The 18,617-nt window shown below is 44.3% G+C and overlaps 1 protein-coding gene across 2 annotated transcripts in view; it reads right to left on the bottom strand.

The window, feature by feature from the left end:
* Positions 1-15,924, bottom strand: part of LOC100692960 (interferon-induced, double-stranded RNA-activated protein kinase) — a 29,013-nt gene extending 13,089 nt beyond the window's left edge. For both annotated transcript variants that reach the window (XM_005473932.4, XM_013269074.3), the window contains exons 1-5: positions 15,707-15,924; positions 13,639-13,768; positions 13,446-13,538; positions 2,302-2,366; positions 2,048-2,111 (exon numbers count right to left, since the gene is read on the bottom strand). In XM_005473932.4, coding sequence (XP_005473989.1) covers positions 2,048-2,111; positions 2,302-2,366; positions 13,446-13,538; positions 13,639-13,768; positions 15,707-15,807 — 453 coding nt within the window. In that variant the 5' untranslated portion in view covers positions 15,808-15,924. The remainder of the gene's footprint in view (positions 1-2,047; positions 2,112-2,301; positions 2,367-13,445; positions 13,539-13,638; positions 13,769-15,706) is intronic.
* Between the last annotated feature and the right edge of the window lie 2,693 nt (positions 15,925-18,617).

The raw sequence follows: 18,617 nt of genomic DNA, 5'->3' as shown, positions 1-18,617 counted from the left end.
CAGGAGGTCTCCTCTCTACAGGAGCTCACTCTGCAGGTGGGGGAGAGATATTGGAGAGGTGGAGAATGACTCAACCTGGGTGACTATTGTCTTGTGTAGTCTGGGAGAAGATTGGATGATGGGGTGGGTGCAGTTTTCTCTGCGGTGGGGTCAGGTGGGCTGCCCCGGACTCTGTGGGGCGGGGTGGTGCTGCTGCTGTGGGCCCCGGTCCAGATGGGCCTGGGCCCCCTTGCCCTGGTGGGTTCCAGAGTGTGGGGGTGCCTACTGGGGTCAGCGGGTCTGTTAACCGTCGGGGCTGGGGGGCTGGGAGGTGCTGGCCGTCGGATTGGGGTCTGGGATGCGGGGCCTCCCTGCTACTGCAGATAAGGAGGCGGTCTGCTTTCCTCCACCCCAGAGAGAAGGGTTACATCTCCTGGGTCCGGGTATGGTTTGCCCCTCTGGGGGCAGGGGTACCCGGATCTGGGATATAGAGTATGTTTGGGGAGCGTGAATGTGTGTACAGTGTCTATTTGTGTCTGTCTCCACGTCGGGTGAGTGCCGAGTATTTGTTTGTGTATATGGGGGTGGGAATGCACGTTTGTGTCTCCGTGCGCCAGTTCGTCTGTCTATATGTCAGCTTGGGTCTTAGATTTCACCTCTCTGGGAACATCTCAGGCTCTCAAAGGTATGGAGGCCTATCTCCCCTCACCACACTCCCTGCCAGTGGCTGATGCCCTCAGACATTGGTGTGTTGGTGGTTATGGTGTCTGAGGCTGGGCGCTCGCGTATATACCGACTCACTCCTGGTGGCCGATTGGCGCGGCCTGGTGTCTGTGGCCCGGCTGGGCCCCTTCCGGGGAGTGGGGTGCCCTCGGGCCTCTGGGCCTGAGGCCTGGTCCTCTCTGGCACAGCTGGCTGCCGGCAGAGCCTGCGGGCACGTCACTGCAACCCCCTCTGGCCTCTGCTCCGTGGCTGCTGGGTGACCTCTCGTTTGGGGCTCTCCTTAGCTCTTCCCAGGAGGGTGGCACAGTTACCCCCCTGGTGGTCCTCCTTGGGTCCTCGTACTCTGGGGCCTCTGGATGTTTGGGGCCTGGATCTCCTCCATACCTGCATCATGCCCTGGGGGACGGGGCTATGGCTGCCCGCACTCCCTAGCAGATCATTACATGGAGAAACCTTTTGAATACAAGCGTGCCGATCCACACAGGTGTGCACACAGGTGTACACACGGGTTTTCACAGACACAAGCTACACCTTTCTTAGCTGTTACCTCAAAGCACATTGTGCGCTGTCGATCTTGCGTACTGCACAATAACATGTAATATTTAGTATCTACTGTTAGCTAGTTTATTGTGATGGTGTTGTATTTATTATGTTGCTCTTTTTTGTTTGTTTTCTCGTCTGTTTTTTCTTATCCCCATACAGGTGATCCAGGTGTTTTGTTTGTTTTTCTTTCATTTTTTTTCTCTCTTCACCCTTTCTCACCATCTTTTCTCCCCTCTATTTTTTCTTTCTCTCCCTCTCTTTCTTTCATTTTTTCTCCCTGTCCTATCCCCCAGTCATGTCTGTCCCGTCTGTAACAACCGAAAAATCAAATCAAATAAATACATAATTATAATGAAGGTCAATCAAAGTGACCAATATGGCAAGGCCATGATGATCCAATTGGTAAAGTAAATCCACTTGGCATCTTTCTTGGCCTTCAGACAACAATTCTGATGGCTAAAGATCCAAACGGGACAGGCAAAAAAAAGGATGGGGTGTCATTTGAGCTTCCATAGTTGATCACGCCAAGGCAGTTCCCGTAGTAAAACACCAAGCGAGGTTGGAAAAAGAACTTGTTTTTGTTCTAAAAATCACATTTGATTTAAAATAGGACAGAGTGGTAAAACATCAAATGTGTCGTCAAATTTTACTGCCAGTTTCTTCAGGCTTCACTCAATTTTTGACCTTTTTGATGTTAGTCTCAAGCTTGGAGTCACTCGGACACTGATACCGGCCCCTTTTAAAGTTTTTACTCAAAATAGTACAAAGGCTCTTAGACTGAAAGGTAATAAAAGACCTGAACCTTGGGTTGTTTTGATGAATTACAAGTCTTTGCCACCGGTTTTGATGAAGCACCACAGAAATCCCTGGAAGAATACAAAGAGATAAATTGGTAAATCATCCATCCATTCTCTTCCACTTATCCTTATCAGGGTTGCGGGTAGGCTGGAGCCTATCCCATTGTTATAGGGCGAGAGGCAGGGTACATCCTGTACACGTCTCCAGTCTAGTCTACCATTTCCACAAATCTACCTTTGTTATTAGTTGGTGACTTACGGTTCAGTCTGTGGTGTGGGCAGCATGGCTGAGGTTCCATCTTGAAACACTCTCAGGCACGACACCTGAAACACAAGCAGAAAGTCTTTAACTTCTGTATCATATCATGTCCTCCTTAAAATCTAAGTATGTTATGTTAATTACGCTCGCAGGTAACTTTATTAGGTACAGCTTTCAATCATATGGCAACAACTCAATGCATTTATACATGGTCAGGCTTATCATTCAGTTGATCTACTGAGATTTTCCTACACAACCATCTATGGTTTACAGAAAATGGCCAGAAAAAGAGAAGCTATCCAGTGAGTGGCAGTTCTTTGGGTGAAAAGGTCTTCCTGATGCCAGAGGAGAATGCCAACAATGCTTTAAGCTGATTGAAAAGCACCATTACCTCAAATAACCATACAGATAGAAGAGCATGTCTGAAACAGCAGCAGAAGACCATACCGGTTGCCACTCCTGTCACAAAGCTTAAATAAATGTCAAAACTGGTTTCTTGAACATGATGGGCCTCATTTACAAACAGTGTGTACAAACAAATCTGTTTCCAAATTGTGCATACGAAGGTTTTATGCACAAATCTGTGATTTATTAGTAATAATAACAATAACTACATTTTTTTTTTTATTGCATTTTGGTCATTTACAGTTTTCCAAAACACCATAGGCTACAAAGTAGGTGAAAAATTTGTCTGACAGACAACTCACCCAAGCAGAGAAAAACATCCTTGCAAAAGGGTTGAACTTTGCTGGGATGCCAAGACAAATCCTGCTAGTAGATCTGATCACAGCCACAGAATCAGCGATTTGAAACAACAACATTGCAGACATAGAAGCAGAGCAATTACAGACAAAAGTTTCAGCAAGTCTCAACAATGCAAAGCCCCCAACATCAACATGGAGAAGAAGAAGGCACGACACATCGCTTAGTAATGACAACAACATTATCATCCTTCCGGTCGACAAGGGTAGGGGCACGGTTTTGCTAAATCAGAAAGACTATCATAAGAAAATTTTGTCACTGCTCAGTGACAAAAGTACTTGTGAGCCCCTGAAACGAGATCCAGAAAATGGTTACAGGAAGAGGGTGATAAATTGTCTGAAGCAGTTAGAACAAGACAATGCTATTGACCAGACATCATACCACAGGCTATACCCAGGGGAATCTACACCAAGTCTGTATGGCTTGCCAAAGATACATAAACAGGGTGCACCTTTAAGGCCGATTGTCTGTATGATCAACTTGGTCACCTAAAACAGCGGTCCCCAACCTTTTTTGCACCACGGACCGGTTTATGCCCGACAATATTTTCACGGACCGGCCTTTAAGGTGTCGCGGATAAATACAACAAAATAAAACTAGTACCGGTACCGAAAAAAAGAAGATTTATTCATAACACACGTGAAAAGACCCAGGAAAACCGAGTTAACGATAAAAACGATAACAAAATAACGCTGAAAACCGATAAAAACCCTGAAAACCATACATTTCACACCTGAGCCTCAACTCTCGCGGCCCGGTACCAAACGACTCACGGACTGGTACCGGTCCGAGGCCCGGGGGTTGGGGACCGCTGACCTAAAACATCTCTAAGTTTCTGGCTTTGATCCTCAACCCGTTGGTAGGCAGCTCTGAACACCACATCCAGAACACCTTGAATTCTACGGAGAAGGTGAAGATTGTCATTATGGAGGCAGATGAAACAATGGTCACATACAGCGTTACATCTCTCTTCAGTTGTGTTACAGTCACTGAAGCTTTGGAAGTAGTTCGTAAGAGATTACTGAATGACCCCAACCTCAGCAACAGGACCACTCTCAGCATCGACCAAGTGTGTTTGCTTTTGAAACTGCGTCTTAATTCTACCTATTTCACATACAAGGGTCAGTTCTACAGGCAGAAACATGGGTGTGCCATGGGTTCCCCAGTTTCACCCATCGTGGCCAACTTGTACATGGAAGAAGTGGAAAAGAGGGCTTTGTTATCTTACCCTGGAACACCACCAAGTCATTGGTTCAGGTATGTGGATGACACCTGGGTGAAAATCAAATTTCAGGATGTACCACAATTCACAGATCACATTAACTCGGTGGACCAACACATCAAATTCACCAGGGAGGATATGAAAAGTGTCTTCTTAGACTGTGAGATTTCCATTAGTAATGGGGGACATCTAAAAGCTGATGTGTACCGTAAACAGTGTTGGGAAGGTTACTTTTAAAATGTATTCCACTACAGATTACAAAATACATGCCCCAAAATGTATTTTGTAACGTATTCCGTTACGTTACTCAATGAGAGTAACGTATTCTGAATACTTCCATCCATCCATCCATCTTCATCCGCTTATCCGAGGCCGGGTCGCGGGGGCAGCAGCCTACGCAGAGAAGCCCAGACCTCCCTCTCCCCAGCCACCTCCTCCAGCTTATCCGGGGGAACACCAAGGCGTTCCCAGGCCAGCCGAGAGATATAATCTCTCCAGCGTGTCCTGGGTCTGCCCCGGGGCCTCCTCCCGGTGGGACATGCCCGGAACACCTCACCCAGGAGGCGCCCAGGAGGCATCCTTGTCAGATGCCCGAACCACCTCAACTGGCTCCTTTCGATGCGGAGGAGCAGCGGCTCTACTCTGAGCCCCTCCCGGATGGCCGAACTTCTCACCCTATCTCTAAGGGAGAGGCCAGCCACCCTTCGGAGGAAGCTCATTTCTGCCGCTTGTATCCGCGATCTCGTTCTTTCGTTCACTACCCACAGCTCGTGGCCATAGGTGAGGGTAGGGACGTAGATCGACCGGTAAATTGAGAGCTTCGCTTTTACACTCAGCTCCCTCTTCACCACGACGGACCGGTGCAGCGTCCGCATCACTGCAGCCGCAGCACCAATCCGTCTGTCGATCTCCGGCTCCCTTCTCCCATCACTCGCGAACAAGACCCCGAGATACTTGAACTCCTCCACTTGGGGCAGGAACTCATCCCCGACCTGGAGTGGGCACTCCACCCTTTTCCGGCTGAGAACCATGGCCTCAGATTTGGAGGTGCTGATCCTCATTCCCGCTGCTTCACACTCGGCTGCGAACCGTTCCAGTGCGAGCTGGAGGCCTTCACCTGATGAAGCCAACAGAACCACATCATCCACAAAAAGCAGAGATGAGATTCTGAGGCCACCGAAGCGAAAGCCCTCCGCCACTTGGCTGCGCCTAGAAATCCTGTCCATAAAAATTATGAACAGAACCGGTGACAAAGGGCAGCCCTGGCGGAGCCCATCACCCACCGGGAACGAGTCCGACTTATTGCCGGCAATGCGAACCAAACTCTTGCAACGGTTGTATAGGGATCGAATGGCCCGTAGCAATGGGCCAGACACCCCATACTCCCGCAACACCTCCCACAGGACACCCCGAGGGACACGGTCGAATGCCTTCTCCAAGTCCACAAAACACATGTAGACTGGTTGGGCAAACTCCCATGCACCCTCAAGTATCCTTGAGAGGATAAAGAGCTGGTCCAGTGTTCTGTGACCAGGACGAAAACCGCATTGTTCCTCCTGTATCCGAGGTTCGACTAGCGGACGAACTCTCCTTTCCAGCACCCTGGCATAGACTTTCCCAGGGAGGCTGAGGAGTGTGATCCCCCTGTAGTTGGAACACACCCTCCGGTACCCCTTCTTAAAGATGGGGACCACCACCCCGGTCTGCCAATCCAGGGGTACTGCCCCTGATCTCCACGCAACATTGCAGAGGCGTGTCAACCAGGACAGCCCTACAACGTCCAGAGCCTTCAGGAACTCGGGGCGGACCTCATCAACACCAGGGGCTCTGCCACCAAGAAGTTGTTTAACTGCCTCAGTGACCTCGCCCCCGGAAATTGGCGGGTCATTCCCCTCATCCCCAGACTCTGCTTCCTCCTCGGAAGACGTGTCAGTGGGATTAAGGAGGTCCTCGAAGTATTCCTTCCACCGCCTGACAATTTTCTCAGTCGACGTCAGCAGCGCTCCGCCAGCACTATACTTTAGATTACTTAATACATTATCAGGCTTTTTACAACTACGTGAATGTACTATTGCTGTGTGATTTATTACTGTTACAGAAGGTCCGCGGCTCCGAACCGTAGTAAAGGGACCTCTGGCTAATACAGCGGGTTCCGTGTCGGGCTCGTAGCCGAAAACTAGCTTTACTTTGTTGTCTGGGTCAACTTTGCTTGCGAGAGACAGAGAGAGCCATTGAAAGGCTTCTCCAACCGAACTTATTGTTTTGGAGGAAAACACGAACACAGTGTACAGTCGAGTCTTAACAGCTTACTTACAACTGGGCTCGTCAGGCACTCTTCTTGGCTGCAGTGGTTATTATTATATTTACATGCTTCCAGCTCCCGTTTCTGCTCGATGACAACTTGCACTTTTCGACTCTCCTTTTTCTCACTCCTCGCGCTCACAGACACATAACGTGTATGGCAGTCCATTCTCCCTGCAACACAGACTACACTGCGTATGATGCTACATTCTTTAGGGCGATGCCTGTAGCATTCTGCCTATTAGCTTAGCACAACAACAACAACAAAAAGGCGCTCTCTCACCCAGGAAACACACAGTCACAGAGGAAGAGCGTCAACCTGTAACCATGGCAACCGTACCGCCTGGAACAACAGAACGTAGCTGTCAAACAAAACCCAAACAGTCCGGACCCGCCACAATATGAAACAGGAAAATACCGCCGTGTAATCCATTTATTTCAACAAAGTAACTGTATTCTAAATACCACCTTTTTAAACGGTAACTGTAACGGAATACAGTTACTCATATTTTGTATTTTAAATACGTAACGGTGGTACATGTATTCTGTTACCTTCCAACACTGACCGTAAACCTACGCATACAGATCAGTATTTAAGGTTTGACTCTCATCATAAAGTAAGAAAGTAAAATTTCATTTTTATAGCACCTTTCAAGATAAAAATCACAAAGTGCTTCACAGAAGCTAAAACATAAAAACAAAAATCCAACAAAAGCAGGTTTAAAAAGATGTTTTAGCTGTTTTTAAAAGAGACCACTGAGTCCACAGATCTCAACCCCAATGGAGAGAGTTCCACAGTCTGGGGGCCACTGTTACAAAAGCTCTGTCACCTTTTGTTTTCAGCCTCGTGTGCTGGACAACCAGCAAGCCCTGATCACATGACCTCAGGGACCTGCTTGGGATGTATGGATGTAAAAGATCTCTGATGTGTGTCAGAGCTTGTCCATGCAGAGCCCTGAATGTCAAAGTCTAATCTTAAAGTGGACTCTAAATTTAATGGGGAGCCAGTGCAGCTGGATCAGCAGGGGTGTAACATGAGAGTACAGTGGAACCCCGGCTTACGAAGACCCCATTTAACGAAAAATTCAAGTTACGAAGGCACTTAACGGCAATAGTTCTGCCCATGGTATGGCAAAATGCCCGCTTAACGAAAATGCCCGTACATTAATTAACGTAAATGTAAGTTTTAGTTTTAATGTTTAGAGTTAAATTCCTTAATGTTATGTACATGTACACGTACGTATGTATGCTTTCTTTAGCCTCCACTACCTCCACCAAGAACTTCGTCTTCAGCCAGCATCTCCTCACTCAAAAGGCGATGGAAAAAGGTGCTTCGACTTATGAAGATTTTGACTTACAAAAGATCCTCTGGAATGAATTAATTTCGTAAGTTGGGGTTCCACTGTACTTGGAAAACTTGGTCAGAAACCTTGCAGCAGCATTCTGAACAGCCTGAAGATGTTCCAAGGAGGCCTTACATAAACAAGTGAACTAAGAATTACAATAGTCCAAATGAGATTAAACAAATGCATGTATAAAAATTTCCATTTCGGAGTGTGACACAATGGGAATATTTCTCAAGTGATAAAAACAGGAGCGGACCAAAGATTTAACATGAGTCTCCAATGACAGCTGAGTCAAAAAATTACACCAAGGTTCCTGATAGTAGATTTGGCAAATGTAGCAAGAGGACCTAAATTTTCCATAACCTTGGGCACAGATTTATTGGGAGCACAAACAACAACTTCAGTTTTCTCCTCATTAAGTTGAAGAAAGTTATCAGCCATCCAACCTCTAATGGAGTCCATGTACCTATGCGAAATCTGTAGCTTGAAAACATCATGGGGCTCAAAGGAGATATACAACTGAATATAATCGGCACAGCAGTGATAAATAATGTCCTTAAGAGTGCTCAGAAGGTGCTGAAGAGGGAGTAAATACAAAAACAATAGGCCCCAATATGGAACCTTGTGGCACACCATGGGCAAGAGAAGCAGAAGAGGACCTATACTTAGAGGTAGCCACAGAAAAGGATTGTTCACACATGATGTGACCCAATCCAAAGCAGACCCAGATATACCCACCCAGTGTCTCATCCTATCTAGCAAAACGTGATGGTTGACAGTATCAAAGGCAGAGGTCAGATCCAGCATCAGCAAAGCAGAGCATTCTCCCGCATCACACCTCATCAAGATGTCACTGGAGAAGTGCAGTTTCAGTAGAGTGAGCTCTACGAAAGCCAGATTGGAATTTATCCAGAATGCTGTATTCATCTAGAACAGTTATCAGCTGCTTAGCCACAACCTTTTCTAAAATTTTAGCAATGAATGGTACTTTTGAAATTGGTCTGTAACTGCTAAGAAGAGAAGCGTCAAGCTTGGCTTTTTTTTAACCGTGGGTTAATGAAGCATTCTTATGATACACAGGGACCTGACCAGAAACCAATGATGCATAGATAATTGTAAGCACACAGGGACCAATAGACTGAAAGACATTTTTAAACAAAGATCCAGGTAAAATATCAAGGAGAGCAGGAGGAGCAGGAGGAAGCTTTCATCAACTTAACTAATTTGACCAGCTCAGGTAAGGACACTGGTAAAAATCCATCTAAAATAACAGGCCTAGCTTGAGTTGGAGCAGACAACAGAGACAAAGAAGGAGAGATATTGTTCCTCACATTACTAACTTTTTCAATGAAAAAAGAAAGAAAATTTTTATAATCTTCATTTGATGAAATTGAGACAATAGGTGGAGGAGGAGTAACAATATCACTAATGGTGTCAAATAGTACCTTGGGGTTACCTCTGCTCTTTGAAACTAAGTCTGTGAAATTGGCAGCCATCGCATCTCCAACTGAAGTGTTAAATGAAACTAAAAGGTCCTTTAAATGAAAAAGATGGACAATTGTTGAAAATTAGCAGTAGCTATAAACTAGGGCTGTGCGATATGACCAAAATCTCATATCCCGATATTAAGACATCTATCGTCCGATAACGATATAAATCACAAAAATGTAACATTTTCTGTAAATTCTGTGAATGTCGGGCAGCTCGACTTGCGTGAAGTGTTTCCAGCTGGGCGTCGCATACCTGGAGTCGAGTGTTTTAACTGATGCATGAAACGATACATTTTTTTAGACATAGGTTGTAACGGCCGCCGTTTTCTTTGTGAGTATTTATTACACAGCGTGCTGCGGGGAAAAGCCTGTTCTAACGTTTGAGTCTAAGGTTTATTTTTTTTAGCACCTGACGGCTCTTTTTTACTTCTCATCCGTAAATACTCTGCATCTTTCACGTGATTCAGTTTATTTTGAAAAGTCTCAACAGGATCTTGAGCTTTATTGTGAAAGGTTTATGTGGAAAATAAACAAGCAGACACGAGGTGGTTTTACCGTTGTTGTTGCTAACAACAATGCATAAAAACAAGCGCTTGTCCGTCTGTAGTGTGGTTATATTAAATATAAGAGAAAGAGAAAATTTTAGGAAATTAATATAGCCACTACAGTGACCATCAAAATAATGAAAAAATATTGCCATAAACAGTTTATTTTGCGACACCACAAAACAAACGATAGCGTAAAATGAAACGATAGACGTTTTTATACCGTCATCCGATATATATCGTTATATCGAACAGCCCTACTATAAACCTATGTGCGGTACATCAGTCTCATGTCTTGCACTTGAACTATGTTAAACTGCACTGTCCCTTTTAAATAAATAAATTCAAAATTCAAATGTAATCGAGTTTTCCTCCATAATTGCTCAACTTTCTGACAGGAATGCTTTAAACAGTGAATGCTGCCATTTATCCAGGGGGACGATTTTGAAACAGGAGCTGTTCTGGTTTTGACAGGACAAACATTGTGTAAAATAGAAAGACAATGATTATTAAAAAGATTTGTTAGTAAATCAACATCGTTATTGCAAGGTAAAACTAAATTTAAAAAAATTAACAGCAGTAGGGGAATTTAAAATGCGAGAGCTAACCACATGTCGGACAGGAGAGAGGGGCAGGTGGAAAGACAAGTTAAAAAGAAAACAGCGATGATCCGAAATAAAAATGTCCTCAGAACCAATAAAATCAATGTTTAAACCTAAAGTAAAAACGAGGTCCAGTGTGTGTCCTTTGGTGTGTGTGGGACCAGACACATGCTGTGTAAAATGGAAAGAGTCCATGATGCTAAGGAAACCTCTGGCAAAGAGGTCAGAGTCATCGTCAATGTGTATATTAAAATCCCCAAATATAACCAGTCTGGACAGCATCAAGGTGGAGGAAAAAAGTCACTGAAATACTTTAAAAACAAGCTATTTAGGCCAGGTGGATGATACACTACAGCACAGTAAAACCGATCTTTATTTCCAACTCTAACCAGCTGTATTTCAAATGATGACGATGAAACAATCATCCACTGGAGCACAAATTGGGTGTCATCAGGATGCTACAACACAGAGGGAACACCATCCCCACAGACACAGCGGCCAGGGAGGCAGAAGAACACCATATCAAGAAGGCCTTGTGTAAATGTGGTTATCCCGGCTGGACATTTGTCAAAGCTGGGAAGGCGTCTAAAGAAAGCTCCAGCCGATCCAGAAGAGAAGGACAACTGCTGCCTAGGCGAAAACCTGTAGTGATCCCGTATGTGTCAGGAATATCAGAACAGTTGAGACACATTCCTTCTAAACATCGTGTCTCCGTGGCTTTGTAACCCCAAAACACGCTGCGCCAAAGATTGGTGCAACCCAAGAATCGGGTCCCCCGACACAAACAGTGTAATGTAGTGTACGCTGTTAAGTGCCAGGAGGATTGCTATGATTTATACTTCAGGGAAACCAAATGACCTCTGGCCAAGCGGATGGCACAACACAGAACAGCCACCTCGTCAGACTCCGCAGTGTTTTTACAACTATAAGCAAGTAGATACTCTTTCAATGATGAGGATGTACACATCCTGGACAGGGAGGAACGCTGGTTTGAGCGGGGAGTCAGGGAAGCCATTTACATGAAAAGGGAAAGACCATCTCTGAATCGAGACGGGGGCTAAGGGTACATCTTTCACATCTTACAATGCTGTGATTGCAGCCATTCCCCAACTCTTAGTGAATAGTACTCATGGTCACTGATCAAATGTCTTTGATCAATAATCAATTGTCTTTAATCATTGGGCTTTAATCAGTGGTTTGTCTGTGAAGGTTCTCAGTCATCCAGGTCATTGTAGTCAAAGGAGTTTGCAAAGTAAAGCATCTGGACTTCTTTGAGTTGCTTGAAGACGTTTCACCTCTCATCCGAGAAGCTTCTTCAGTTCTAAGGTCAAATGGTGGGGAGTCCCAGATTTAAACCTAGTGGGAGTATCCCCCCACAGAGGGACAAAAGGACCCCCTGATGATCCTCTAATCGCCTGAGCCAAGGTGTGAAATTGGGTGTGGTGAAACGTCTTCAAGCAACTCAAAGAAGTCCAGACGCTTTTCTTTCCAAACTCCTTTGATTAATCAGTGGTTGTTGATCAATGGTCGTGACAATTTGCATATTAATGATCAAGGAAATGACCTCATAGCCCATTGTTCATTCAGTGGGCTAGTTTCAGTCATTATGCAAATGTACTGTTTATAAGGTGAAGAAGAGACTGAAGAGTCACTTGGATGAGTGACGAAAACATTTCTCCCACTGAAAATGCTTTGTCCAGAAGAACAGAATCAACCTTTTGGGATACTGTTTATAAGGTTGGGGAAACCTGCCATCAGCTGAGACTGAAGAAGTCACTTGGATGTGTGACGAAACGTTTCTCCCTCTGAAACCGCTATGTCCAGATGAACAGAATCAACCTTTTGGGATTCATTTACCTGGATGATTGAGTATGCATCAAGATATTTTCCCAAGACTTTGTCTCCGAGCTAACTGCATCATGGAATAAACTGCTGTCTACCCGTGTCATTGTGCCTTGTAATGGATAGTACTTGGAGTTGGATGGCGCCGAGGTGGCTGGCTTAGCTAACCCACCTTTTAGAAAGCCGACCCTGGCAGCTTATCTGGCCCCGTCCCACAACCATTGTGTCAGTGGCCCCGCAAGTCTTTCGTCCAAGCACTGCAGATTCTCTGCATCACAGCTTGACAAGACTTATTGGGGCTCAGGCACCGCCACTCTGCTCTAGACATGTCAGGCGATGTTCCTGGCAAAGCTGTCACTGATTCTGTAGCACATTTATGCACTAGGTTTCTCAGTAAACTTTCAAAAGAGCTGGCTAACCCAGACTCAGCAGCTCACTTTTCTTGGTTTAAAAATATTCTTGACTCGGTAAAGAACGGCTATCAAACTGAGGGATGACAATGATGACAGGGGATATATGTGCAGGCAGTGCCATACATAGGTCATCACAGGTCATCTGCCTAAAAGGCGGGAATAGAGGTGTCTTCAGCCCAGACATGCCGGGCCCTGATATCCCATACTACAGTATATGTGGTGTACCTTGTTCTTCTACTTCTCAGAACAGAAGTTATAGACATAACTGTTCTTCCTCATAAAGAGAAATGGTTTGTGAGCCATAATGCAGATAGTATGGGCTGGTTAGTTCTGAGCAATTTCTATTTACCAAAATCTACATGGTAGTGAGAACAAAACAAGAGGATACGCATGTGTCATAAATTGGATGGTAATTTCGCGCACAAAGTTAGGCTCAAATAGCCTTCGCAGTCACTGGATCTTAATAAATCAGACGGTATTCTTGGTACTTCATTTTGACACCTTTAGCATTTACAGTAATACCAAGATCCACTGTTTGTTCCTAGTAATAAACTCCTCCATGAATACAAGTTAATAATATTTGATTTAAACCAGCACAGGTTATAATGTATTGCTACTCACCCCGTTATTTTTGGCTCTAGATATATTATCAAACACCAGCTTTTTTCTACTTTTCTTGTGAGAAGTTTGTGCATTGGGATCTTTTTTCTTCATCTGAAAGAAAAACAGATTTTTCAGAAATTATGTCATTGTTAAGAGTAGATCAACTATTTTGTGAAACGTATTCCATATACAGGCTCATGTACCATCTTACCTCTGGGATGTTATTTTCCTTCTCGTTCAGTCGGTCCAGGGCATTTCGAGCTGCATTCTGCTTTGCTTGTTTAGCGTTCTTCCCCACACCATCAGGAAAGCTTTGACCATTAATCACAGCCCTCATGACTCTGACAAAGAATTTTAAAAACTCTAATTAACATTGCTGATATACACTACAAGATAAATAGTTGTGACACAGCTTTATTTAATAGTTTTTCTTTTTTTTCATGACTATTTACATTGTACATTCTCACTGAAGGCATCAAAAGTATAAATGAACACATGGAATCATGTAGTAAACCAAAAAGTGCAAAATAAATCGGTGGGGAGTCCCAGATTTAAACCCAGTGGGAGTTCCCCCCCCAAAGAGGGACAAAGGACCCCCTGATGATCCTGGGTGTGGGTCACAATCAGCCAAGGTTTCAGGTGAGCTCATTTTGAAACCTAGCCCCACCCTATCATGTGATTTCCTGAGGTCAGATGGCCCAGGATGTGAGTGGGCGTTAAGGCGTCTGGGAAGGGATCTCAAAACTGGATTATAGATGGCAGACAGTTGGTGGGGGGGAAACTCCCACTGGGTTTAAATCTGGGACTCCCCACCAATTGACCCTTAGAACTGAAGAAGCTTCTCGGATGAGAGGTGAAACGTCTTCAAGCAACTCAAAGAAGTCCAGACGCTTTTCTTTCCAAGCTCCTTAGACTACGATGACCTGGATGACTGAGAACCTTCACAGACACAGAGTAATGTTGCGTAGAGACAAAAGTGGACGAAAGAGAGGCAAACTTGTGGCTCCACAAGTATAATTATAACATAACATAGACTATATCGATATAAACGATATTGTCACATCTCATATCTCGTATAAAAATATATCGATATATTTAAAAACTCGATATATTGCCCAGTCCTAGTAGGTGGCTCTGCTCTAACTTGATGAGCAAAATGAGCCATCAGGTGCTCAAAATACACCTTAGACTCAAACGTTAGAACAGGCTTTTTCCCCGCATCACGCCATGTAATAAATATTCACAAAGGAAATGGCGGCTGTTACAACTTATATCTAAAAATATATAGTTTCATGCATCGGTCAAAACACTCGACTCCAGGTACACGATGGGCAGCATAATGTAATGACCATGATGTCCAGGTAGCTCTGTCAAACAAACCTAAGCTCTATGAGAAACAAAAGGCTTAAAGTAGTTTGCCTTCAGGAGTTTCTGCTAGAAAGACTACGGACAGAAAATGCTTTCTTTATATTGTTGTCCTTGGTTATGCTTAGCTTGACCTTGACCTTTCAATATTGGGCTGATGCCAGACGTTGTTACCACCTCAAATTCTTATTAATTAAAGCATTCATGTATAAGACAACACACGGTAAACATTAAGTTTTCCTCATTCTCAAATTCACATTTGAATCAATATTTGCAACATAATGCAGTCTGGACTGTGCAGCAGTGGATGTCAGACAATGAACAAGATGCTGGCCATTCAAAAGCTGACACAGTATGTACATGGACTGTTTAATGCAAGCAACCTTTTCACACATTGACTGACTGACTGACACACACACACACACACACACACACACACACACACACCAGATGTTCTGTGCATATTTCTGCCAAATTATGTTGACAAGAAATGACTGACTCTTTTCTTACTTTATCTCTGACATTATTTATGAACCTCTGAAAAAAGGTGCTGTGCTGGTCTGTTGGCAAAACTATTCCATGTACAGACAACCCCACAGAGGGCTTTGAAAGAGACGTAATTACAGATTGATTACAGATTAATGTTATCATGTTTTTGCTTATGGGACAAAATGTCTGCTAAGGAAAAGACCTCCCACCGGTGGGTGGATCTAAAGTATACTTGGCCATGGGAGCCGAGTCATGAATACTGAAAGTAACAGTGTTTTCGAAGTTAAACCAAATAACTTAGAAAAATGTAAGACTACAAGGACTTAGTAGTTGGTTTAGCACTTGCATGTCCCAGTGCACACTATGGCAAGATATCCTCTTTTTTACGTTTCAGCTGTCGAAAACTTTTCCCGTTTTTAGCTCACCTTTTCTCGCCATCTCCCTCTGAAACGTCCTGATATTTCAGCTCCAAGTCGTTGCTCCGTGCATAGGTTTTGAGTCGTGTTATGGGGTTATTCTTCCCCATCTGGAATTACAAAACCCGGGTTGGAAAAATTCGTACTATAGTGCAGAAGAGCTTGCAAAGAGCTATTTAAACTTCGCTCATGCAACAGTCTATTCCATCTACTTCTTATAAGAACAACTTTCCTCCACACTGCCACCTGCTGCAGCGGGGGTATACTCTCAGGGACCTCTGTGGAGATCGTTTCATCATCCGTGGTTATCTGGTTCTTGTGTTTTGGTCTTTGGTGTTCCTGTGAGCTCACCTTAACGACTGCAGGTCAGTTTGAATCACAATAACCTACTTATTTGCCTCCGCCTGCTAGATGAAATTCCTATAGTAGTCTCCCTATTTGATTGATAGGCTTGTAATGCCATCATTCTATCAGGGTGGTAAATGAAAGGATATTCCATAACAAATGTCTTCAAGGTTTCTCTCATTACTGTGTATTGACCAGAGTAAATATAAAGTGCTGTGAAAAAGTATCTGCCCTTTTCCTGAATTCTCAGTGTTTTGGATATTTGTCACAACTAAATATTTAAGATCATCAAACACATTTAGCATTAAAGCTGACCTGAGGAAATACAAAATGCAGTTTTTAAATGATGATTTCATTTTTTTAAGAGGAAAAGGGTTATCTAAACCTGCATGGCTCTTTGTGAAAAAGTACTTGCCCCCTAAACCTAACAGACCTTTTGAATAAAAAAAATCACTTCAATCGAAACTGACAAAGAAACAGCTGAGAAACAAAGTCACTGACATCTATCAGTTTGGAAAGGATTACAAAGCACTTTCTAAGCTCTTAGACTTCAGTGAACCACAGTGAGAGCCATTATACACTAACTGGGAACAATGGTGAATATTCCCAGGAGTGATCGGCCTACCAAAATTTCTCCAAGTGCCATCGACGACTCATCCAGGAGGTCACATGAGAACCCATATCTAAAGCTGTGGACCTCACTTGCCTCATTTAATGTCAGAGTCCATGGATCAGCATAAAGGCTGGGAATGGAAAACATTGGCCTGCATGGGAGAGTTCAAGGAGGAAATCACTGCTGACCAAAAAAAGACAGAGGCTCATCTCACATTTGTCAAAGAACATCTTGATGAACCCCAAGAAAATATTCTGTGGACCGATGAGACAGAAAGTGAGCTTTTTTAAAGGTTTGAGTCCCGTTATTTTTGACGTAAAACTAAGCATTTCATAAAAACATCATCATACCAACAGTCAAATGTGGTGGTCGTGTGATGGTCTGGGGCTGCTTTGCTGCTCCAGGATGACTGTCTGTAATTGATGGAACCATGAATTCTGCTCTCTATCAGTAAATCCTGAAGGAGAATGTTCGGCCATCAGTTCGTGCCCCAAAGCTGAAGCACATTTGGATTGTGTACAGTACAGTCATCCAAAACACACCAGCAAGTCCACCTCTGAATGCTCATAAAATAACAAAAGGAAAGTTTTGGAGTGGCCCAGTCAAAGCCTGGACTCGAATCAGATTTAAGATGCTGTGGTACAACCTTAAACAGGCCGTTCATACTCGAAAACTCTCCAATGTGGCTGAATTCAAAGTCAAAGTCAAAGTCAGCTTTATTGTCAAAGACCATATGTACAGCCATACACAGGAATTTGAAATTGCAATGCTCCCATGGCCCTCAGTGTACAGTAAAACAATATAAAGATAAAAATAAAATAGGAGTCTTATGTATAACACAATACAATACTATGCAATTATATAAACAGCAGTGTCCAGCACAATCATAGTGTCCGTGGGCAAGTTCGTGTGCAAGTGGGGGTGGGGCAGTCAGTGAAAAGGCAATGGTGGTGGTTCAGAGTTTTGTATGTTTGGGGGGTGGGGGGTTCAGAGGGAAGAGGTGAGTGCAGGTCTAGAGTTTGTGTGTGTGAGAGCAGGGAGTGAATTCAGCATCCTGACAGCCTGATGGACGAAGTTGTCTCTCAGTCTGCTGGTTCTATCCCGGAAGCTCTTCAGTCTCCTTTATGATGGCAGGAAACTAAAGAAGCTGTTGAACAGATGAGTGGAGTCACCTGTAATACAGAGGGCTTTCCGGATGAGGCGGGCGCAGTAGATGTCCTGGAGGGAGGGAAGAGAAGTACCCACGATCCTTTCCAGTGCTCACTACCCGTTGTAACTTTTTCCAGCAGGACGCAGTGCAGGAACCATACCACACAGTGATGCAGCTGGTGAGGATACTCTCAACGGTGCCTCTGTAGAAGGTGTTCATAATGGGGGTTGAGGCTCTTGCTCTCCTCAGTTTGCAGAAGTAGAGTCGCTGTTAGGCTTTACTGACCAGTGATGCTGTGTTTTTTGACCAGGAAAGATCTTCTGAGATGTGCACATCCAGGAACTTTGTGTTGCTTACCCTCCCCACGGCAGCACCATTGATGGTTAGTGGGGTGTGCAGGGTGTGAGTTCTCCTGAAGTCTATGATGATCTCCTTAGTCTTCTCCACATTCAGGGACAGGTTGTTGTTGCTGCACCACGCGGCCAGGTGGTTGACTTCACTCCCCTAGTAGGTCTTATCATTGTGGCTGATGTGACCTACCAGAGTTGTGTCATCTGCAAACTTGATGAAAAAGTTGGAGTTGTGTGATGGTGTGCAGTTATGGGTCAGCAGAGTGAAGAGAAGAGGGCTCAATACATCCTTGGGGAGTTCTGTGCCTCAAAGTGAGCGAAGAATTCGTTTAGCTCATCCAGTAAAGAGTTGGAACCAACAGCGGTCTATGGAGCGGGCTTTTAGTCTGGTTTGTATTCCTTGCCACAGACTCCGAGTATCTCTGCTGTTGCTGAAGCTTTGCGAAATCCTCCTTGAGTATT

This window comes from Oreochromis niloticus, linkage group LG13 (assembly GCF_001858045.2).
Source record: "Oreochromis niloticus isolate F11D_XX linkage group LG13, O_niloticus_UMD_NMBU, whole genome shotgun sequence".
NCBI lineage: Eukaryota > Metazoa > Chordata > Actinopteri > Cichliformes > Cichlidae > Oreochromis > Oreochromis niloticus.
Note: the sequence above shows the minus strand (reverse complement) of the source record. Positions and strands in the feature narration are given on the sequence as shown.